This window comes from Ranitomeya imitator, chromosome 8 (assembly GCF_032444005.1).
Source record: "Ranitomeya imitator isolate aRanImi1 chromosome 8, aRanImi1.pri, whole genome shotgun sequence".
In the NCBI taxonomy this organism is placed as follows: domain Eukaryota; kingdom Metazoa; phylum Chordata; class Amphibia; order Anura; family Dendrobatidae; genus Ranitomeya; species Ranitomeya imitator.
The window spans coordinates 43236240-43263178 of NC_091289.1; the positions used below are offsets into that span (position 1 = coordinate 43236240).

A 26939-nucleotide genomic window follows, 5' to 3' on the forward strand; every position below is an offset into this window, starting at 1 on the left:
AGTGGTTAGCACTGTATGGTGGCTCAGTGGTTAGCATTGTATGGTAAATCAGTGGTTAGCACTGTATGGTGGCTCAGTGGTTAGCACTGTATGGTGGCTCAGTGGTTAACACTGCATGGTGGCTCAGTGGATAGCACATTATGGTGGATCAGTGGTTAGCACTGTATTGTGGATTAGTGGTTAGCACTGTTGCTTTATGGTGCTGGGTTTGCATAGTTTTCCTCCAGTTTCCTCCCACACCCCAAAGACATTCTGATAGGGAATCTAGATTGTGAGCAAAATGCTTGTTCATCCGGTGATTTGAAGGCATAAAGATCATCTACTGTCATATGTATACAGGGGAGGTGCTGCTGATAACATGCGCTGTATATGAGGAAAGATCAATTGTATTAATGTTCTGTCTCCATCACTCCTCACCATGTAATCCTTGGGGTACATGCCCACGATCAGTAATAAAAAACGCTGAATCGTACAGTCCAAGTACAACGTAGCCGTGGCGTTCCAGTGGTTCCTTCCCGATGATCTTCTGTTTACCTGGACTGCAATGCCCCAAGCATCCAGTATGACTGCTGCAGCCAAATACCGGCCTGAGGTCTTGTGCCTTATACTGATCAGGCCAGTGATTGGCTGCAGCAGTCACCAGGTAAACACAAGACCAACAGGAAAGAATTGCTGAAACAACAAGAATTACAAGGTTGCGTGCACATTTATTATTTTACTTCTTTCATGCGTTTTGTTGGAAGTTGGGTAAGGCTACAGAAGAGGAAGCTTAGCGTCAACTGTTTATTCAGGGTCAATCAGTGAAATGATATGATGGGAAACGTATAATGGACACAATGTAAAAGCAGAAGACATTGTCCCAGAAAAACAGAACATGTTACAAGAGAACATGGAAGTAAAGTATGTTGTACCAGCAAAGTATTGCACGCAAAAGTAAAACCAATAACAATAATCGCCGGGCTGCAGCTGATCCCTGGCATCATCATCATGTTCATTTCGACAGGAGGCGGAGACAGTGACGCCAGCGCTGACTGGGTGCCGGGCATCCCGCACCATTACACCACACGACAGCCCCGGTGCCATGAGTGCCGATACTGCGCTGGAACGGTGCCGGCACGGGAGGTGAGTATAGGCTTTATTATTTTATTGGGTGCCATGCATTTAGTTCAAGAAGGGGTTGCCCTAGCAGTTGACAACACCTTTAAAAAAGCTGGTGTAAGGATAACAGTGCAGTGTATGTTGATGCGTTTCGCAGTGTTCTTACTTCATCAGGAGAACCGAAGATCATTGTGGATCTCCTGATGAAGTTAGAGCACTGCGAAACACGTCGAGAATAAACCGCACTGTTACCCTCATACTGGACTGGACATACCACCAGCAGCACAGGTTACCCACAATTACTTAAATCTCTAGTAATCAGGCAGATACATCCAAGGCTAAGATCCCACAATGAGCTTTTAGTGAATTTTTGATGTTGCGGATCTTCCGCAGCATTTATGCACTCATTAAGTACGGTAGGTTATTTACATGTTTTTTTTTAAATACGCAAAGTCAAAAACATCACTGAAAGCTCATCATGGGAACTTAGCCTAAGGCATCAGCTTTGGATGTAGCTGCAACCTTTGCAATCTCTACAGCTTCGCCAGGTACTGTACACCAAGACAACAGCACATGAGCTACACCGGGAGGCAGATGAATACTGTAACTGGGAAGGAGGCAATGTATGGAGCGAGCAGAACATGTCACATTGACAGCAGAGGGAGAGTAATACATTGTTCTTGGTTAGTAAAGCATGTTACATTGCAGCATTGGGACAGCAGAGAATATTTCATAGAAGAGCGCAATGCAGAACATGAATGTACGAAATGTACTGAGAACATGGAATAGACAAGCGGGGAGCCAGGTCTTGTATCATCCTACAATCCTCTACACATTTGGGTTTAATTACTTGGACTAAAGGGATCAATTCCGATGACTGAATAATAAAAAGTCCTATTTATAAGAATGGGACAACAACTTTTGCCCACATAACTTTAGGCTACAGCCACTACCAAGGGACATGGGGGGAAGCGGTAGTCTGAAACGGCACACAAGGACTCTGGGGAGCGGACAGAAAGGTGATGGTTCAACTGGCAACTAGGAAAGGCACTTAAAGGGATTGTCTGAGACTACCACATTGATGACCTACCCTACCAGTAGGGATCCAACATGGATCAGCAGATATCTGTTCCAGCAGCAATCAGATGTAAGCAATGTGCTGAGTGGAGCAGGGCAGCTCCTTACATTGTTTAGCGGTCACTGTTTCAAGTGATAGAGAAATAAACCGGCAGTGGCTCCTAAACAATGTATGGAAGTGCGGTGCTTCCATTAACAGCACCTAGAGATATGCTTTAGAACAACTACTTGTACCATAGACAGTAATAGCCAGGACCTGATTCATTGACTTAGATCATACATGTCAAACTCTGGCCCGTGGGTCTAATCTGGCATTTATATTTGGCCCACGGTAGCAGAACAGTCATCCTTATGTGAAGCCAATATTCTCTATGGAAGACTATGCGAGGCCCATTATACTGTATGGAGGACTTTGTGGGGCCTATTATTCTGTATGGAGGACTATGTGGGGCCCATTATACTGTATGGAGGATTATGTGGGGCATATTATTCTGTATGAAGGACTATGTGGGGCCCATTCTAATGTATGCAAGACTAAGTGGGGGCTATTATTCTGTATAGAGGACAATGTGGGGCACATTCTAATGTATGGAAGACTATGTGGGGCCCATTATAATGTATGGAGGACTATGTAGGGGCTATTATTCTGTATAGAGGATTATGTGGGGCCCATTTTACTGTATGGAAGACTATGTGGGGCCCATTATAATGTAAGAAGGACTATGTAGGGCCCATTATACTGTATGGAGGACTTTGTGGGGCCTATTATTCTGTATGGGGACTATGTGGGGCCCATTATACTGTAAGGAGGATTATGTGGGGCATATTATTCTGTATGAAGGACTATGTGGGGCCCATTCTAATGTATGCAAGACTAAGTGGGGGCTATTATTCTGTATAGAGGACAATGTGGGGCACATTCTAATGTATGGAAGACTATGTGGGGCCCATTATAATGTATGGAGGACTATGTAGGGCCTATTATTCTGTATAGAGGACAATGTGGGGCCCATTATAATGTGTGGAGGACTATGTGGGGCCCATTATAATGTATGGAGGACTATGTAGGGCCTATTATTCTGTATAGTGGACAATGTGGGGCCCATTATAATGTGTGGAGGACTATGTGGGGCCCATTATAATGTATGGAGGACTATGTAGGGGCTATCATTCTTTATAGAGGATTATGTGGGGCCCATTTTACTGTATGGAAGACTATGTGGGGCCCATTATAATGTAAGGAGGACTATGTAGGGGCTATTATTCTGTATAGAGGATTATGTGGGGCCCATTCTTCTGTATAGAGGACAATGTGGGGCCTATTATTCTGTATGGAGAACTATGTGGGACCTATTATTCAGTATGGAGAACTTTGTGGGGCCCATTATAATGTGTGGAGGACTATGTGGGGCCTATTATTCTGTATGGAGGACTATGTGGGACCTATTATTCAGTATGGAGGACTTTATGGGGCCTATTATTCTGTATGGGGGACTATGTGGGACCTATTTTTCTGTATGGAGTACTATGTGGAGCCCATTAGTGTATGGAGGATTATGTGGGTCACATTATAATGTATGGAGGACTATGTGGGGCCTATTATTCTGTATGGAGGACTATGTGGGACCTATTACTCAGTATGGAGGACTTTGTGGGGCCCATTAGAATGTATGGAGGACTATGTGGGGCCTATTATTTTGTATGGAGAACTATGTGGGACCTATTTTTCTGTATGGAGTACTATGTGGAGCCCATTATAGTGTATGGAGGACTATGTGGGGCTTATTATTCTGTATGGAGAATAATGTAGGGCCCATTATACTGTATGGAGGACTTTGTGAGGCCTATTATTCTGTATGGAGGACTATGTGGGGCCCATTATACTGAATACTGGTTGGCCTGTGCCTTTGTCCAAGTTTTTCTTTTTGGCTCTCTGTGTGTTTGAGTTTGATATCCCTGACTTAGATGGAAGAGTTTTCTAGGTGTGCTGCACGACCTGGTCGCTGTGCAAGGAAGGGGAGGAGATGACCTGTGACCATTACATATTGTGACTGCTGTGTTCCTTAGTAAGCTATATACAGCGGATATCTTGTGCTGTAACTCTGATTGTGATAATATTGAGATGAATGTTGAAAACTGATTCATACAAAGGTATCAGACTAATATTGGGTTTCGTTTACAAAGTGAAAATGGTGAAATTGTAAAAGCCACTTCCAGGTGACACTGAGCAAAATGTGACCTGGAGAGTCTGACGTGCGATGACGTCACTGAGAAGAGGAGCGGAACGGCGCTGTAAACAGTGAAGGCGAGTATATCAACACACGCACTACAGTACATACACATATATACAGAATTAGTAAAGAAACTAAACTTTATGGGAAGGCTTCTGTAATTTAATAAGTGGAAAACTAACTCAAAGCACTTTTTGTCTAAACAATAAAAAGAAGGCTTGATACATGCAGACTATTAATATATGTGAGGCATAACATTCCCACAGATAATATTAGGAAGAAATATTCAGTAGCGCCACATTATAAAGCTCCGTCTGTCTGTAGAAAAAGAGAAGGATGTGATACAATCACAGATAATATATTATCCTTGTCAAATAAGCAGCTTTGAAGGATGAACAGATCAATCCTGTGTCTTCTAACTTTCAATGTCATTGGGAAATAATCAGGTCGTCCGCACTTGAGGCAGAACCATTCTACAATGTGTAACAAGGGGCACTGGCCGGGTGCCAGCGCCTTCCTCCTATAAAAACATCTGAAATATTTCAGGGAGAAATAACAAATGCTGTACTGTGAGGAAAGATACTTTATATGTTGTTTTATTGTACTATATCGCTACTAAATGATCTGTAAAATACATAGGAAAAATTACTGTACGTTGCACACAGGGATCCTATAAGGGCCTGTTCTGCCTACTCATATGGGGGATTGTCGGCCTCTAGCAGGGATAGACTCGGTGTTAGAGATAGCAATGCCATAAGGGGCTTCAAAAGTCCAGAGTTGGATGCAGGGTCCAGAGAAACGTAAAAAACGCATAGAGGTAAATAAGGTAAATGCTACTCTATCATTTAATGTTAACAAGATCTTGTATTATAAATGCAATGGATCATAAGGGATCCATGACCATTATTATCCAAGGGCCACTCCCAGTTACGTCTCTAGTGTCTTGTAGAACAATGACTGATGAAATGCCCCTACATAGCTTTTCCCACCTGAGATCATGAATGTTGGCATAACTGCAGCATTAACCAAGAAAATACCTAATCAGGATGGCCAAATTGATAGACAGCATCAAGTATCTGGGCAGTTGGCAAACCTGAAGCTAATGTCATCCCAAGATATTATACATAACATTTTAGGATTGCCCGTCACATACTAATAGACTGCAGAACAGTTATAATAATTATGCACCTCAGGGGCGGACACAGACAGAAGAGCCATAATAATCATGCAGCTCAGGGGCAGACACAGACAGAAGAGCCATAATAATCATGCAGCTCAGGGGCGAATACAGACAGAGGAGCCATAATAATCATGTAGCTCAGGGGCGGACACAGATAAAAGAGCCATAATAATCATGCAGCTCAGGGGCCGACACAGATAGAAGAGCCATAATCATCATGCAGCTCAGGGGTGGATACAGACAGAAGAGCCATAATAATCATGCAGCTCAGGGGCAGACACAGACAGAAGAGCCATAATAATCATGCAGCTCAGGGGCTCACACAGACAGAAGAGCCATAATAATTATGCAGCTCAGGGGCTGACACAGGCAGAAAAGCCATAATAATCATGCAGCTCAGGGGCGGACACAGACAGAAGAGCCATAATAATCATGCAGCTCAGTGGCGGACACAGACAGAAAAGCCATAATAATCATGCAGCTCAGGGGCAGACACAGACAGAAGAGCCATAATAATTATGCAGCTCAGGGGCGGACACAGGCAGAAAAGCCATAATAATCATGCAGCTCAGGGGCTGACACAGACAGAAGAGCCATAATAATCATGGAGCTCAGGGGCGGACACAGACAGAAGAGCCATAATAATTATGCAGCTCAGGGGCGGACACAGGCAGAAAAGCCATAATAATCATGCAGCTCAGGGGCTGACACAGATAGAAGAGCCATAATAATCATGCACCTCAGGGGTGGACACAGACAGAAGAGCCATAATAATCATGCACCTCAGGGGCGGACACAGGCAGAAAAGCCATAATAATCATGCAGCTCAGGGGCTGACACAGACAGAAGAGCCATAATAATTATGCAGCTCAGGGGCGGACACAGACAGAAGAGCCATAATAATTATGCAGCTCAGGGGCGGACACAGGCAGAAAAGCCATAATAATCATGCAGCTCAGGGGCTGACACAGATAGAAGAGCCATAATAATCATGCACCTCAGGGGTGGACACAGACAGAAGAGCCATAATAATCATGCACCTCAGGGGCGGACACAGGCAGAAAAGCCATAATAATCATGCAGCTCAGGGGCTGACACAGATAGAAGAGCCATAATAATCATGCACCTCAGGGGTGGACACAGACAGAAGAGCCATAATAATCATGCACCTCAGGGGCGGACACAGGCAGAAAAGCCATAATAATCATGCAGCTCAGGGGCTGACACAGACAGAAGAGCCATAATAATTATGCAGCTCAGGGGCGGACACAGACAGAAGAGCCATAATAATTATGCAGCTCAGGGGCGGACACAGGCAGAAAAGCCATAATAATCATGCAGCTCAGGGGCTGACACAGATAGAAGAGCCATAATAATCATGCACCTCAGGGGTGGACACAGACAGAAGAGCCATAATAATCATGCACCTCAGGGGCGGACACAGGCAGAAAAGCCATAACAATCATGCAGCTCAGGGGCTGACACAGATAGAAGAGCCATAATAATCATGCACCTCAGGGGTGGACACAGACAGAAGAGCCATAATAATCATGCACCTCAGGGGCGGACACAGGCAGAAAAGCCATAATAATCATGCAGCTCAGGGGCTGACACAGACAGAAGAGCCATAATAATTATGCAGCTCAGGGGCGGACACAGGCAGAAAAGCCATAATAATCATGCAGCTCAGGGGCTGACACAGATAGAAGAGCCATAATAATCATGCACCTCAGGGGTGGACACAGACAGAAGAGCCATAATAATCATGCACCTCAGGGGCGGACACAGGCAGAAAAGCCATAATAATCATGCAGCTCAGGGGCTGACACAGATAGAAGAGCCATAATAATTATGCAGCTCAGGGGCGGACACAGGCAGAAAAGCCATAATAATCATGCATCTCAGGGGTGGACCCAGACAGAAGAGCCATAATAATCATGCACCTCAGGGGCGGACACTGACAGAAGAGCCATAATCATCATGCAGCTCAGGGGCGGACACAGACAGAAAAGCCATAATAATCATGCACCTCAGGGGCGGACACAGGCAGAAAAGCCATAATAATTATGCAGCTCAGGGGTGGACCCAGACAGAAGAGCCATAATAATCATGCACCTCAGGGGCGGACACTGACAGAAGAGCCATAATCATCATGCAGCTCAGGGGCGGACACAGACAGAAGAGCCATAATAATCATGCAGCTCGGGTTTTAGCAATGCATGCCCTGAACTATGGTGTAAATATTGGTTAGCTGTGAGTGTTCCCCATCCCTGGCATATCTTCTTACCTTGGGCATAGGTGCGCTATGCAACACAGGACATTCCATTACTGCAGATATCATTCATGGGCTGACATGTATGTGGCATGTAAATGTTGAGACCAATGGCAGTCCACAACCAGATTTTATTTTTTTTATGTTTTCTTTGTTAAATTTCCGACAACCTCCTCAATATAAACCCTTATCAATGTAGAAAAATCATTTGTCTGGTAGTCTGATGACATCGAAGGGATCACAGACACAGCCATGAATAATATTTTTTCCTAGTCTACATAAACCCCCCGGGAGATGTTCACAGTTATAATTAAATAGATCATAATTAATAAGGAAAATGACGAGTTTCAACATGTTAAAGGGAATCTGTCAGCAGGTTTTTCTATGTATTCTGAGAGCAGCACAGTGCAGGGGCAGAGCCTGATTTTAGCAATATATCACTTTCTGGGCTTTGTGTTGCTGTTTCAATAAAATCAGTATTTTATGAGCAAGAGATTATCACTCAGTGTCTTGTGCCTCCTAGTCCAACCATGTATTTATATAAAAGCTGGAAAGACAAAAAGCCCAACAGGGTCTTATCCGCATTAGAAAGAATAGAGTAAAATGGGATTTGCTCGCTTTTAGATAAAGACAGCTGCTCCGAAACGCGTTGACAATTAAACCATCAATTCTTCAATCACACTGTGGCTTGCCATTTAATCAGCAGCACAGGATACTTCCACCACCCTTGGCACAATTGATGGAATCAGGGTCTCTGTCCCTACATCATACTTCTGTCAAATAACATATCGAAAACCTGCTGACGGATTCCCTTCAGTCGTTTCATATATCTGTATTACTAACACATCTGTCTTTGGCTTTTCTTACGGAAACCTCTAATGGAGATAAAATCTACAAATGGATATAATAATTGCATTCCAAGGAGGAATTTTGTTCACAACGCGTGCAATAGAACTTTCATTGTAACTTTTTGAACCAGTGATTGAGAAATTCCATACTGTGACTTGCATTCGACTGAACAGGACATGTAGGAGCGCTGCAGTCCATCGCTCAGCAGCTCTCAGCCAATGAGACGGACACAGATTGAAAAAAACAATGATAAATGCAGAAATCATTTTGGAGGGATGTAGGGAAAAGGAAGCAGGAGTTGGATCTTCAGGAAGAGACCAATGTCATAAAAGAGCCTTTGCTTGTCTGCGGGGCAATAATGGGGGACTGCAATGCTCAGCAAACCCTGCAGATAACAAGGTGGGAGCTTCAGTGGCAAAGACATAATTTGAAGATTCAGATACGTTTTTACCGAAGGATCTTCAATATTTTGCATTTTTATGACAAAACTGAAAACGCTGCCAAGAATTACATGGTAAATCATTTGTATTCCGGATCATATGATGTTGATCTGCTTCCAGTTATGGAACAAGCAGCGCGATGTGCGAGGAAAACATTTACTCAGCATAAATATGTCCTGTATCTTATAAACTCCCATTTTGCTTTTCATTTTACACTTATTCCTTCATTACGAATAATAATTTAATGATAGAAGTATCTCATCATTATCTATCTGCCACCCAAAATTGCCTTAAATAGTGGTGATCTAATCAGTGGTCTTTTTAAAAAGGACTTGTCACTTGCCATAAATATGTATTTTTTTTCTATTGCCGCTGTTCTCCTGAATCCGGCGTTGTTTTTTGTTTCTTCTTGCGTCTCTCTGTTCCTGAGATATGACCCCCCGATCCCTGTATGTAAATTAAGTCTTTTTATCAAAGTGGGTGTGGTCTTCTGCAGGCATCTTCTTGAGTATCACGCCCACATGGACAATAAAGTATAGAGAGCCATATCTCAGGAATAGAGAGGCTGAAGAACATAAGGCAATCAATACCAGATTCAGGAGAACAGCGGCGTTCACACCAGGTGAAAATAAGTACATTTTTAAGGGAATAAGCAACAAGCCTCTTCAGAGAGGAACTCTAGCGCCGCCTATTTGATGTAGCAATCCTAAAAGTCAACATTGACCCTTTAAAGGGCCTTGTCCACATGACTTAGGATAAGAAGCCAAATCAGACACTCAATTTGCACAGACACGTGTTTCGGGGTTTTTGCCTCTCATCAGTGCAAAGCTAGAGAACTTGTTTGGTTTTGTGAGAGACCTCTGATGGGGCTTTAAGGGGTAAAGCTTCGATTTGGGGAGAGTGCCAAAATAGAGTAAGGAGACTAATAGGCCATGCAATGCACCGATATTTATAAAATTCCCAGAGGAGCACTGCAACCTATAAGTCTCCCTATGCCAACTTGCTGATACTTCACCCCTTAGACCTCATCTTTTTGGCAGATGACAGGTCCTCTTTAAAGAAGATGGAACTGAAATCTGGTCTGGATAAAAGGGTCTTCTGAAAGAGGTGGTCTTTTAGAGAGGCTTCACTAGATATGCATACATCCTCCTTCATAAACATAAGCAATCGATGCACATAGCTCCAAGGGAGAGTCCGAGTAGTTGAGCTGTTCCAGATGTCACTTGTGCCTGTAAATGGTCCTCAAGTCAGAGGTCAAGCATCAAGGAGAACCCTGCCCCCCCTCCCCCCCGCTGCACTCTTTTTGCTATTTGTTATAATAGCAACAGTCAGGGAGAGAATTTGGGACAGAATTATGCGGTATCCAGAACACAAGTGCTGAGTGCAGTCAGAGTCCTGGCGGAGACGTGACCCTGAACCGAAGCTTCTGCAGGAGTCCTCCACCGGTTCTGCAGGAGTCCTCCACCGGTTCTGCAGGAGTCCTCCACCGGTTCTGCAGGAGTCCTCCACCAGTTCTGCAGGAGTCCTCCACTGCGTCTTCTGTTTCTATCTGCCTGTGTATTCAGTGTAACATTGTGTCATAATTAAATATGTAAGAAGAGAGGAACATTACTGCGCTGTTCTCACAGCGTGCACAGTACACATTATTTCTCCCTTACAATGCCTTGTGCTTGTCTGGTAGGAGGATGTAACACACAAACACAATTCTGCCTGACAATAGGGAAAGGTATTTTATGGTGTGTGTCGACATCATAAAAAGTACGTCACCATTGTCATCTGCGATTACTTCAATATTAGCGCAAGGAGGAACTACAAATGTACAATACTAGAAATTAAGCAATCGCCTTCTCCATAAAAAGTCTGCCTACCAAAACCAATTTAGACCAGAGAGATAACTATAGGCATGGACCCTTATTATACCTTACAAATAGATATTACATATACAGAGTAATGCAGGAAGCCCTCCGCTGACTGACCATCTAGATAGCGACTTATTATGCACACGGATACAGTACCATATATACTAAAATCAGCCTACTTATTATGCACACGGATACAGTACCATATACTAAAATCAGCCTACTTATTATGCACACGGATACAGTACCATATATACTAAAATCAGCCTACTTATTATGCACACAGATACAGTACCATATACTAAAATTAGGCTACTTATTATGCACACAGATACAGTACCATATACTAAAATCAGCCTAATTATTATGCACACAGATACAGTACCATATCCTAAAATCAGCCTACTTATTATGCACACAGATACAGCACCATATACTAAAATCAGCCTACTTATTATGCACACAGATACAGTACCATATACTAAAATCAGCCTACTTATTATGCACACAGATACAGCACCATATACTAAAATCAGCCTACTTATTATGCACACAGATACAGCACCATATACTAAAATCAGCCTACTTATTATGCACACAGATACAGTACCATATACTAAAATCAGCCTACTTATTATGCACACAGATACAGTACCATATACTAAAATCAGCCTACTTATTATGCACACAGATACAGTACCATATACTAAAATCAGCCTACTTATTATGCACACAGATACAGTACCATATACTAAAATCAGCCTACTTATTATGCACACAGATACAGTACCATATACTAAAATCAGCCTACTTATTATGCACACAGATACAGCACCATATACTAAAATCAGCCTACTTATTATGCACACAGATACAGCACCATATACTAAAATCAGCCTACTTATTATGCACACAGATACAGCACCATATACTAAAATCAGCCTACTTATTATGCACACAGATACAGCACCATATACTAAAATCAGCCTACTTATTATGCACACAGATACAGCACCATATACTAAAATCAGCCTACTTATTATGCACACAGATACAGCACCATATACTAAAATCAGCCTACTTATTATGCACACAGATACAGCACCATATACTAAAATCAGCCTACTTATTATGCACACAGATACAGCACCATATACTAAAATCAGCCTACTTATTATGCACACAGATACAGTACCATATACTAAAATCAGCCTACTTATTATGCACACAGATACAGCACCATATACTAAAATCAGCCTACTTATTATGCACACAGATACAGTACCATATACTAAAATCAGCCTACTTATTATGCACACAGATACAGCACCATATACTAAAATCAGCCTACTTATTATGCACACAGATACAGCACCATATACTAAAATCAGCCTACTTATTATGCACACAGATACAGTACCATATACTAAAATCAGCCTACTTATTATGCACACAGATACAGTACCATATACTAAAATCAGCCTACTTATTATGCACACAGATACAGCACCATATACTAAAATCAGCCTACTTATTATGCACACAGATACAGCACCATATACTAAAATCAGCCTACTTATTATGCACACAGATACAGTACCATATACTAAAATCAGCCTACTTATTATGCACACAGATACAGTACCATATACTAAAATCAGCCTACTTATTATGCACACAGATACAGTACCATATACTAAAATCAGCCTACTTATTATGCACACAGATACAGTACCATATACTAAAATCAGCCTACTTATTATGCACACAGATACAGCACCATATACTAAAATTAGGCTACTTATTATGCACACAGATACAGTACCATATACTAAAATCAGCCTAATTATTATGCACACAGATACTGTACCATATACTAAAATCAGCCTAATTATTATGCACACGGATACAGTACCACATGCTAAAATCAGCCTAATTATTATGCACACGGATACAGTACCACATGCTAAAATCAGCCTAATTATTATGCACACAGATACAGTACCATATACCAAAATCAGCCTAATTATTACGTACATGGATACAGCACCATATACTAAAATCAGACTAATTATTATGCACACAGATACAGTATCACATACTAAAATCAGACTAATTATTAGGCACACAGATACAGTACCATATACTAAAATCAGCCTACTTATTATGCACACAGATACTGTACCATATACTAAAATCAACATAATTATTAAGCACACAGATACAGCACCATATACTAAAATCAGCCTAATTATTATGCACACAGATACAGCACCATATACTAAAATCAGCCTAATTATTACGTACATGGATACAGTACCATATACTAAAATCAGCCTAATTATTAGGCACACAGATACAGCACCATATACTAAAATCAGCCTAATTATTAGGCACACAGATACAGTACCATATACTAAAATAAACATAATTATTAAGCACACAGATACAGTACCATATACTAAAATCAGCCTACTTATTACGTATATGGATACAGCACCACATACTAAAATCAGACTAATTATTAGGCACACAGATACAATACCATATACTAAAATCAGCCTACTTATTAGGCACACAGATACAGCACCATATACTAAAATCAGCCTAATTATTAGGCACACAGATACAGCACCATATACTAAAATCAGCCTAATTATTAGGCACACAGATACAGCACCATATACTAAAATCAGCCTACTTATTAAGTACATGGATACAGCACCATATACTAAAATCAGCCTAATTATTAGGCACACAGATACAGTACCATATACTAAAATAAACATAATTATTAAGCACACAGATACAGCACCATATACTAAAATCAGCCTACTTATTACGTACATGGATACAGCACCATATACTAAAATCAGACTAATTATTAGGCACACAGATACAGTACCATATAATAAAATCAGCCTACTTATTATGCACACAGACACAGTACCACATACTAAAATCAGACTAATTATTAGGCACACAGATACAGCACCATATACTAAAATCAGCCTAATTATTAGGCACACATATACAATACCATATACTAAAATCAGCCTACTTATTAGGCACACAGACACAGTACCACATACTAAAATCAGCCTAATTATTAGGCACACAGATACAGTACCATATACTAAAATCAGCCTAATTATTAGGCACACAGATACAGCATCATATACTAAAATCAGCCTACTTATTACGTACATGGATACAGCACCATATACTAAAATCAGACTACCGTAATTATTAGGCACACAGATACAGTACCATATACTAAAATCAGCCTAATTATTAGGCACACAGATACAGTACCACATACTAAAATCAGCCTAATTATTAGGCACACAGACACAGAACCACATACTAAAATCAGCCTAATTATTAGGCACACAGACACAATACCACATACTAAAATCAGCCTACTTATTATGCACACAGATACAGTACCACATACTAAAATCAGCCTAATTATTAGGCACACAGATACAGCACCATATACTAAAATCAGCCTAATTATTAGGCACACAGACACATAACCATATACTAAAATCAGCCTACTTATTAGGCACACAGACACAATACCACATACTAAAATCAGCCTAAATATTAGGCACACGGGTACAGCACCATATACTAAAATCAGCCTAATTATTAGGCACACAGATACAATACCATATACTAAAATCAGCCTACTTATTATGCACACAGATACAGCACCATATACTAAAATCAGCCTACTTATTACGTACATGGATACAGCACCATATTCTAAAATCAGACTAATTATTAGGCACACAGATACAGTACCACATACTAAAATCAGCCTAATTATTAGGCACACAGACACAGAACCACATACTAAAATCAGCCTAATTATTAGGCACACAGACACAATACCACATACTAAAATCAGCCTACTTATTATGCACACAGATACAGTACCACATACTAAAATCAGCCTAATTATTAGGCACACAGATACAGCACCATATACTAAAATCAGCCTAATTATTAGGCACACAGACACATAACCATATACTAAAATCAGCCTACTTATTAGGCACACAGACACAATACCACATACTAAAATCAGCCTAAATATTAGGCACACGGATACAGCACCATATACTAAAATCAGCCTACTTATTATGCACACAGATACAGTACCATATACTAAAATCAGCCTACTTATTAGGCACACAGACACAATACCACATACTAAAATCAGCCTACTTATTATGCACACAGATACAGTACCACATACTAAAATCAGCCTAATTATTAGGCACACAGATACAGCACCATATACTAAAATCAGCCTAATTATTAGGCACACAGATACAATACCATATACTAAAATCAGCCTACTTATTATGCACACAGATACAGTACCACATACTAAAATCAGCCTACTTATTATGCACACAGATACAGTACCACATACTAAAATCAGCCTAATTATTAGGCACACAGATACAGCACCATATACTAAAATCAGCCTACTTATTAGGCACACAGACACATAACCATATACTAAAATCAGCCTAATTATTAGGCACACAGATACAATACCATATACTAAAATCAGCCTAAATATTAGGCACACGGATACAGCACCATATACTAAAATCAGCCTACTTATTATGCACACAGATACAGTACCATATACTAAAATCAGCCTACTTATTAGGCACACAGACACAATACCACATACTAAAATCAGCCTACTTATTATGCACACAGATACAGTACCACATACTAAAATCAGCCTAATTATTAGGCACACAGATACAGCACCATATACTAAAATCAGCCTAATTATTAGGCACACAGATACAATACCATATACTAAAATCAGCCTACTTATTATGCACACAGATACAGTACCACATACTAAAATCAGCCTACTTATTATGCACACAGATACAGTACCACATACTAAAATCAGCCTAATTATTAGGCACACAGATACAGCACCATATACTAAAATCAGCCTACTTATTATGCACACAGATACAGCACCATATACTAAAATCAGCCTAATTATTAGGCACACAGATACAATACCATATACTAAAATCAGCCTACTTATTATGCACACAGATACAGTACCACATACTAAAATCAGCCTAATTATTATGCACACAGATACAGTACCACATACTAAAATCAGCCTAATTATTAGGCACACAGACACATAACCATATACTAAAATCAGCCTACTTATTAGGCACACAGACACAATACCACATACTAAAATCAGCCTAAATATTAGGCACACGGGTACAGTACCATATACTAAAATCAGCCTAATTATTAGGCACACAGATACAATACCATATACTAAAATCAGCCTACTTATTATGCACACAGATACAGTACCACATACTAAAATCAGCCTACTTATTATGCACACAGATACAGTACCACATACTAAAATCAGCCTAATTATTAGGCACACAGATACAGCACCATATACTAAAATCAGCCTAATTATTAGGCACACAGACACATAACCATATACTAAAATCAGCCTACTTATTAGGCACACAGACACAATACCACATACTAAAATCAGCCTAAATATTAGGCACACGGATACAGCACCATATACTAAAATCAGCCTACTTATTATGCACACAGATACAGTACCATATACTAAAATCAGCCTAATTATTAGGCACACAGATACAATACCATATACTAAAATCAGCCTACTTATTATGCACACAGATACAGTACCACATACTAAAATCAGCCTACTTATTATGCACACAGATACAGTACCACATACTAAAATCAGCCTAATTATTAGGCACACAGATACAGCACCATATACTAAAATCAGCCTAATTATTAGGCACACAGACACATAACCATATACTAAAATCAGCCTACTTATTAGGCACACAGACACAATACCACATACTAAAATCAGCCTAAATATTAGGCACACAGATACAGCACCATATACTAAAATCAGCCTAAATATTAGGCACACGGATACAGTACCACATACTAAAATCAGCCTAAATATTAGGCACACAGATACAGCACCATATACTAAAATCAGCCTACTTATTATTTACACAGATACAGCACCATATACTAAAATCAGCCTAAATATTAGGCACACGGATACAGTACCATATACTAAAATCAGCCTAAATATTAGGCACACGGATACTGTACCATATACTAAAATCAGCCTACTTATTATGCACACAGATACAGCACCATATACTAAAATCAGCCTATCTCCCAATATTCAGCTCTGTACTGACAATGCTTATAATAAAATCCGCCTTGCTCTGTATTGACACCACAACTGTCTACAGATGCCTCTTTCTTCCTGGCGAATGAGCCCGTGGCTTTGCTGGGATGAGTTTTCTCCTTTCTTAAAGAAAGCTTATTTGCATTGGTTTCGGTTCCTATAAAGCTTTTTTTGTAAATAGGTCTCTATAAGTAGTGAGAACCATTATCCCCCTAGTGTCCGTTCTGGCCAAAGTAGAGCGGCTGGTTGGAGCAGTCAGCTCCCATGGCACATGCCCGTCGCGCCCTCCCCTGATACGTCCTACTACCTTTGGTGGCATTCTCTCACCTGTGCTCCGGTGACCTCCGATTTCTCCATTCTGGTTTTCCACCACTTTGCATTGGTCATCTGTATGAAGCGGAGTCCCTTTGTGTGTATAATCTGTGCTGCGAGCTGCGGGAATTCCTCACATCTGCTGACACCAAATGTTTTCTGCCCAGAGTCAACAAGCCTCCCAAAACGTCAGATGACTTTTTTTCTTCATTTCAGTAAATAGGAGTTTTGCACTAATAATAATTAAAAAAAAAAAGTAGAGCGCGGGCGAGACCCGCAGCGTACTATATCATCTTTTTCCGGCTGATGTTGAATGAATATCGACTGTTAAACAACACCAATCAATGTCCTCAGTGTTGCATGAAAAGTGCACCGGACAGAAAAACAAATTGGAATAAACCACACAGGCAAAAGCAGAGAAGTGTGGATTTAGCTCCTCGTATGAGACCTGTTTCTTCTCCCCCAATGCCAACATTCTGACCACTTATGACCATCTCCAAGACTTCTGATGAGATATTGTTAGCGACAGCCTTTACCCATCATATACGGTATGCACTAAACACACGGAACCTCTCCAAAAACCATCTCGGAGAAGACCAGTCCATATCTAATCTAGGCTATGGCGGATTATCGTCCATCTTCCTTGAGAGAAGCTAGGAGACCATTTTTTTTAGCTGCAATTTTTATTGCATTCAAATCCATGAGTTGTGGGAATAATTCAATTAAGGGCTCATTTAGATGGTCACTGTACTTATCTTGATCTTATTTGGTAGATAATGTGATAAGTACACAATTTCCAAATGACTTTAATGTTGTCTGTCCTTCAAACAGATCGCTACAAATTCCTGGCCACTAGGTGTCTCCCTTCTGTGTAACTTGTTGTCTACTGCCCATTAAAGAGGGTGTCTGGGACTTTAAAAATGTTGGCAGAGACAGATATAAGAAGTAAGCACAGGATTTATGTTTATCGCTCAGCTCCTGATCTCCTGTCTGTTAAACTTTGTACAAGCAGTCAAGGTGTTACATATGGGCACTAAGAATGCATGTTCCAGCACCTAGAGTGCTGGTAGAGTACTGTGAGGGATGAGAACATTATGACTATATTTTTCTACAGGTTTTGTACACTTTGAACATTGCAACCATTATCATTATTGGAACCGGTCTGATAATCATCACCTGTTATCCAATTGATATTGGCAGCAATTACATGTAGTACGCGCACAGTGTAGTATAGCGCTGGGCCCCTTAGATCCATATTGTTCTCCAGGTGACTAATAGTCCAAAAGAACAAGATGCGTCCTGATGAGATAACCCGCTTATTATTTAGTTCAGCTGTTTCTCTGCTGCACCAGTCACCTACAGAGGTAACAGATGCTGGCGACGCTCACTAATAGCTGCCATTGCAGTGGCCGGAGGGTTCTTCACTCAGGTTTCTACATACTCTGAATGGTAGAACTCAGCATTGTAGCCGTAGTTTGTCTGTGTAGCAGTTTTGCCATCATATTCATTAACCCAGAGGTATAAACTGAAGCTCCTGGGCACCAATGTAATGTTACCTCTGCAAGACACCAATAAGTTTAGGAAGAAGTCAGTCTTAGATCCATAAAAGATGCTTGCTGTAATTCTATATAATGATTTCCGGTTTTCATAATTTTATATAACATTTGCATTGCTTTTTAGTTATATGAAGTTGGTTCCAGTGTTACATCTGGAATGCAGACTCCAAAAATTGCCAAATCTGAACGAGGCCCTACTTTGTAAACACTTACATGATATTTCTCAGTCTTTTATAAAGTTTTAAGCTGTTGTCCAGAACTTAGATACTGAAGACTAATCGTTAAAATTGGTCATCATTCTCAGATCGGTGGGTGTACGATATCCGGCACGCGCACTGATCAGCTGACTGCAGATTCCGTATGTATAGCGCAGGTGCCCCACAGCACCACTCACCCTGTAGTGGCCATTCTCGGGTACTGCAGCTCAGCTCCCATTGAAGTTTACTGCACAGGGATGCATTGTGGAAGTTCAGATGACAGCATACTTTCATAAAACATTGAATTTGATGGGTCTTCTTTACTATATTTTTCTATAACTTCTGTTTTTATGAAAACATGCAAAAATTTCACGGCAGACTCCATTGCATGCAGTTTTCTGAGCGGATTTTCCCCTTAGACTTGCATTAGGTGCAGAAATTATACAAGTAAAAAAATGTACATGGCATCAAAAATGCATTTCATCCGCACCTAGGTCTATCAATACATTTTTGTGAAATGCAAATATCAAAAACTATCAAAAACAAAGCAGCTTTATTTAAATCATGACACAGCAACAAGAGACAAAAAGCGCAGAGTAAAAAAAACGCAATAGAAAACTGCAAGTAAACTAATTTAAATAGGTGGAGAAATTCCGCAGTCAAAAACTCACCAAAATAGTCAACGTATGCACAGGGCCTTATTGATCCCAAAAATGGGGGCCCAAGGTGTGAATGGAGCAGTCAGTAGTGAGCACATGCGACCACCATGCTAGTAGACAGTGAACGGTGCAGTGGTCACACGTGATTACTACTGCTCCATTCACACAGGGGACTGGTGACGGGTCTGGTGGGTCCCGGCAGTAAGATCAAGCAATCGGACATTTATCACCTTTCCTGGTACAACCCCTTTAAAGGGAACCTGTCAGCCGATACATGCAGCCCAAACCGTGGACGATGTATCAGTCCCTGGCAGCTATTTCAGTCAGAGACAAACATACATGGCCATGATCGTACATCCAGGGGCTGATACAGGCCGCCTACGCTTTGGGCAGCATGTATCAGTTGACAGGTTCCCTTTAAGATTTGCATAAATGCAAAATATATCTTTGCCATGAGAGACACATTATAGTTTTGCAGTTAAATTGAATCTCTCAGCAGCAGCTGTATGCTTTCCAGACTCATGGCGGCCATAAATAAGGACTGAGGAACTTATGCCAGCGATGTGTCACTTACTGGGCTGCTTGCTGTAGATTTGATAATATCACAGTTATACCTACTTGTCCTCACAGTGATGCCGTGCTCTCTAACCTCTCCTCTGGAATTGATTGAAAGCCTTCTGCCCAAACTGTGCATCGACACAAAGCTGTCTATCAATGACTAACATTGAGCTCATCACTGAGAAGACTAGCAAAGCTGCAGCAGACAGACCAGTGATAATATGCAAACTACTGCAAAAATCTCAGTAAGGGATATATTGCTGGAATCAACATCTCTGCAATTACTTTGTAATGCTCTTTACTGAGGCATCACAGACCTGGTGACAGATTCCCTTTAACTAGAATATCGTCATCGATTTTTGCCTTTGCATAGATTAGCTGACCCTTCACATGAAAACCCACTTTCCAATCAATCACTGGTCATGGTTCATCTTTCATTGGATCAAGTCGCACTAATAAAGTTCTCTGCAATAAATCAGATGGTCAAAATGATCACATCCACTTATTTAGTGTAACTTTATCAGTGTTACAGTGTCTTTTTTTTTGTTTAAGGCAAAGCAGAATGCTGATAAAAGTTATTACGTATCAAATATAACATAAAGAAGTGTAAAAGAATCCAGGATATCATTATTTATTTATTTTACTCCCTTATATAGCGCCATCATATCCCACAGCGCTTTACAGACATTATCATCACTGTCCCCAATGGGGCTCACAATCTAGATGCCCTATCAGTATGTCTTTGGAATGTGGGAGGAAATCGGAGAACCTGGAGGAAACCCACACAAACACGGGGAGAACATACAAACTCCTTGCAGATGTTGTCCTTGGTGGGATTTGTACCCAGGACCCCAGAGCTGCAAAGCAACAATGCTAACCACTGAGCCACCATACAGTACTAACCACCTAGCCACCATACAGTGCTAACCTCTGATCCACCATACATTGCTAACCACTGATCCACCATACAGTACTAACCTCTGATCCACCATACAGTGCTAACCTCTGATCCACCATACAGTACTAACCTCTGATCCACCATACATTGCTAACCACTGAGCCACCATACAGTGCTAACCTCTGATCCACCATACAGTGCTAACCTCTGATCCACCATACATTGCTAACCACTGAGGCACCATACAGTACTAACCACTGAGCCACCATACAGTGCTAACCTCTGATCCACCATACAGTACTAACCTCTGATCCACCATACAGTGCTAACCTCTGATCCACCATACAGTGCTAACCACTGAGCCACCATACAGTGCTAACCACTGAGCCACCATACAGTGCTAACCACTGAGCCACGGTGCTGCTCTTGACATGATAGCAATTTTACTCTCAATGCATTTCGCAGAATCTACAGTTAGGTCCATATATATTTGGACAGAGACAACATTTTTCTAATTTTGGTTATAGACATTACCACAATGAATTTTAAACAAAACAATTCAGATGCAGTTGAAGTTCAGACTTTCAGCTTTCATTTGAGGGTATCCACATTAAAATTGGATGAAGGGTTTAGGAGTTTCGGCTCCTTAACATGTGCCACCCTGTTTTTAAAGGGACCAAAAGTAATTGGACAATTGACTCCAAGGCTATTTCATGGACAGGTGTGGGCAATCCCTTCGTTATGTCATTCTCAATTAAGCAGATAAAAGGCCTGGAGTTGATTTGAGGTGTGGTGTTTGCATTTGGAAGGTTTTGCTGTGAAGTAAACATGCGGACAAAGGAGCTCTCCATGAAGGTGAAACAAGCCATCCTTATGCTGCGAAAACAGAAAAACCCATCCGAGAAATTGCTACAATATTAGGAGTGGCAAAATCTACAGTTTGGTACATCCTGAGAAAGAAAGAAAGCACTGGTGAACTCATCAATGCAAAAAGACCTGGGCGCCCACGGAAGACACCAGTGGTGGATGATCCCAGAATAATCTCCATGGTGAAGAGAAACCCCTTCACAACAGCCAACCAAGTGACCAACACTCTCCAGGAGGTCGGCGTATCAATATCCAAATCTACCATAAAGAGAAGACTGCATGAAAGTAAATACAGAGGGTTCACTGCACAGTGCAAGCCACTCATAAGCATCAAGAAGAAAAAGGCTAGACTGGACTTTACTGAAAAAAAACATCTAAAAAAGCCAGCACAGTTCTGGAAGAACATTCTTTGGACAGATGAAACCAAGATCAACCTCTACCAGAATGATGGAAAGAGAAAAGTATGGTGAAGGCGTGGTACAGCTCATGATCCAAAGCATACCACATCATCTGTAAACCCGGCGGGTTTTACTCTGTGTGCACATCAGAGTAAAAAGTAAAAAAATGTTAAAAATACGGTTGTGTGGTTGGAAGAATAAAAAAAGTTATGGCTCTTGAAAGAAGGGGAGAAAAAAAATGAAAAAATGGAAATACAAGGGGAGAGCACTGTTGTGCTGGGGTCCTGGGTTCAAATCCCACCAAGGGCAACATCTACAAGGAGTTTGTATGTTCTCCCCGTGTTTGCGTGGATTTCCTCTGAGTTCTCTGGTTTTCTCCCACACTCCAAAGATATACGGATAGGGAAATTAGATTGTGAGCCCCAATGGGGACAGTGATGATGTCTGCGGAACATCATGGCGTTATATAAGTAGGAGGAATGAGTAAAGAAGCTAAATCCATCATGTCTCACGTAGCGCCATGTTCACCTTGTTACGGAATTTCCTTTCCAATGTCAACCAAAATATTACACATTTATTTCTTATATATTCATTTTCTTGACCATTTTTTGCATTCAATATCCCCTTTTTTACATGTGAAAAGGAAAACATGCAGCACAAGTTCTCTAGAAGTCTGTATTTCTGAGCTTGATGGAAAAAGGTTTTAGTTTAACCCCTTCGTGACATGCGCCGTACTAGTACTGCGCTGCCGGCACTGCATTTGTGCCAGCAGCAGTACTAGTACAGCGCACCGATCACCGCGGTCTCGCGCTGAGCGCCGCGGTGATCGGGTGCGGGTGTCAGCTGTATATGACAGCTGACACCCCGCAGCAATGCCCACGATCGGCGCTATCGCCGATCGCGGGCATTTAACCCCTCTGATGCCGCTGTCAGTAGTGACAGCGGCATAGAGGGGGATCGCGCAGGGACGGGGGCTCCCTGCGCTCTCCCACCGGAGCAACGCAATGAGATCGCGTTGCTCCGGTGACTCGGAAGGAGTCCCCGGATCCAAGATGGCCACCGGACTCCTTCCGGGTCATGAAGTGACCTGGCTAGCCGGCGCCTGCTGAGAGCAGGCGCCAGAAAGCCACCTAAACTGCCTGTCAGATCGTTGACCTGACAGTGTGCTATGCACAGTGTCAGATCAACGATCTGATCTAATACAGAGATGTCCCACCCTGGGACAATGTTAGAAAGTAAAAAAAAAAAAATAGAATGTGTAAAAAAAAATAAAAAAAAATCCCCAAATTAAAAAAAAAAAACATTTCCCAATAAATCCATTTATTTATGTAAAAAAAAAAAAACAATAAATGTACACATATTTGGTATCGCCGCGTCCGTAACGACCCGCTCTATAAAACTATTACACTAGTTAACCCCTTCAGTGAACACCGCAAAAAAAAAACAAAAAAAAAACAACGCTTTATTATCATACAGGCGAACAAAAAGTGGAATAACACGCGATCAAAACGACGGATATAAATAACCATGGTACCGCTGAAAACGTCATCTTGTCCCGCAAAAAAAAAGCCACCATACAGCATCATCAGTAGAGAAATAAAAAAGTTATAGCTCTCAGAATAATGCGATGCAAAAACAATTATTTTTTTATATAAAATAGTTTTTATTGTGTAAAAGCGCCAAAACATTAAAAAAAATTACATAAATGAGGTATCGCTGTAATCGTACTGACCTGAAGAATAAAGCTGCTTTATCCATTTTACCACACGTGGAACGGTATAAACGCCCCCCCTAAAAGAAATTCATGAATAGCTGGTTTTTGTTCATTCCGCCTCCCAAAAATCGGAATAAAAAGCGATCAAAAAATGTCATCTGCCCGAAAATGTTACCAATAAAAACGTCAACTCGTCCCGCAAAAAACAAGACCTCATATGACTCTGTGGGCCAAAATATGGATAAATTATAGCTCTCAAAATGTGGTGATGCAAAAACTATTTTTTGCAATAAAAAGCGTATTTTAGTGTGTGACGGCTGCCAATAATAAAAATCCGCCAAAAACCACGCTATAAAAGTAAATCAAACCCCCCTTCATCACCCCCTTAGTTAGGGAAAAATAATAAAATGTAAAAAAATGTATTTATTTCCATTTTCCCATTAGGGCTAGGGTTAGGGCTAGGGTTAGGGCTAGGGTTAGGGTTTCAGTTATAATTGGGGGTTTCCACTGTTTAGGCACATCAGGGGCTCTCCAAACGCGACATGGCGTCCGATCTCAATTCCAGCCAATTCTGCTTTGAAAAAGTAAAACAGGGCTCCTTCCCTTCCGAGTTCTCCTGTGTGCCCAAACAGTGGTTCCCCCCAACATATGGGGTATCAGCGTTCTCAGGACAAGTTGGAAAACAACTTTTGGGGTCCAATTTGTCCTGTTACCCTTGGGAAAATAAAAACATAGGGGATAAAATATCATTTTCGTGGAAAAAAAAATATTTTTTATTTTCACGGCTCTGCGTTATAAACTGTAGTGAAACACTTGTTGGTTCAAAGCTCTCACAACACATCTAGATAAGTTCCTTGGGGGGTCTAGTTTCCAATATGGGGTCACTTGTGGTGGGTTTCTACTGTTTAGGTACATCAGGGGCTCTGCAAATGCAACATGACACCTGCAGTCCATTCCATCTAAGTTTGCATTTCAAACGGTGCTCCTTCCCTTCCGAGCTCTGCCATGCACTCAAACGGTGGTTCCCCCCCACATGTGGGGTATCAGCGTACTCAGGACAAATTGGACAATAACATTTGTGGTCCAATTTCTCCTGTTACCCTTGGGAAAAAAAATTGCAGGCTAAAACATCATTTTGTGGAAAGAAAAAATTATTTTTTAATTTTCACAATGCTACATTCTAAACTTTAGTGAAACAATTGGGGGTTAAAAGTGCTCACCACACATCTAGATAAGTTCCTTAGGGGGTCTTCTTTCCAAAATGGGGTCACTTGTGGGGGGTTTCCACTGTTAAGGCACGTCAGAGGCTCTCCGAATGCGACATGGCGTCCGATCTCAATTCCAGCCAATTTTGCATTGAAAAGTCAAATGGCACTCCTTCCCTTCCGAGCTCTGCCATGCGCTCAAACAGTGGTTTATCCCCATATATGAAGTATCAACGTACTCAGGACAAATTGCACAACAACTTTTGGGGTCCAATTTATCCTTTTACCCTTGGGAAAATAAAAAATTTGGGGCAAAAAGATCATTTTTTGTGAAAATGAATATACATTTTTTTTTACGGCTCTACATTATAAACTTCTGTGAAGCACTTGGAGGTTCAAAGTGCTCACCACACATCTAGATTAGTTCCTTAGGGGGTCTACTTTCCAAAATGGTGTCACTTGTGGGGGTTTCCACTGTTTAGGCACATCAGGGGCTCTCCAATCGTGACATGGGCTCCGATCTCAATTCCAGCAAATCTTGCATTGAAAAGTCAAATGGCGCTCCTTCCCTTCCGAGCTCTGCCATGTGCCCAAACAGTGGTTTACCCCCACATATGGGGTATCGGCGTACTCAGGACAAATTGTACAACGACTTTTGTGGTCCAATTTCTCCTGATACCCTTGGTAAAATGAAACAAATAGGACCTGAAGTAAAAATTTTGTGAAAAAAAAGTTAAATGTTCAATTTTTTTAAACATTCAAAAAATTCCTGTGAAGCACCTGAAGGGTTAATAAACTTTTTGAATGTGGTTTTGAGTACCTTGAGGGGTGCAGTTTTTAGAATGGTGTCACTTTTGGGCATTTTCTGTCATATAGACCCCTCAAAGTCACTTCAAGTGTGAGGTGGTCCGTAAAAAAATGGTTTTGCAAATTTTGTTGCAAAAATTAGAAATCGCTGGTCAACTTTTAACCCTTATAACGTCCTAACAAAAAAAAATTATGTTTCCAAAATTGTGCTGATGTAAAGTAGACATGTGGGAAATGTTGTTTATTAACTATATTATGTGATATAACTCTCTAATTTAAGGGCATATAAACTAAGAGTTTGAAAATTGCTAAATTTTCATAATTTCCGACAAATTTTTGTTTTTTTTCACAAATAAATGCAAGTCATATCGAAGAAGTTTTACCACTATCATGAAGTACAATATGTCACGAGAAAACAATGTCAGAATCACCAGGATCCGTTGAAGCGTTTCAGAGTTATGACCTCATAAAGTGACAGTGGTCAG

The 26939-nt window shown here is 40.9% G+C and overlaps 1 protein-coding gene across 11 annotated transcripts in view; it reads right to left on the bottom strand.

Moving 5' to 3' along the window:
* IQSEC1 (IQ motif and Sec7 domain ArfGEF 1) overlaps positions 1-26939 on the bottom strand; it is an 816093-nt gene that overhangs the window by 125555 nt on the left and 663599 nt on the right. The window contains exon 1 of one of the 11 annotated variants that reach the window (XM_069736802.1): positions 17611-17739. The exons of the other annotated variants lie outside the window; for them this stretch is intronic. Coding sequence (XP_069592903.1) covers positions 17611-17663 — 53 coding nt within the window. The 5' untranslated portion in view covers positions 17664-17739. Of the gene's footprint in view, positions 1-17610; positions 17740-26939 lie in introns of those variants that run through there. 11 annotated transcript variants of the gene reach the window in all.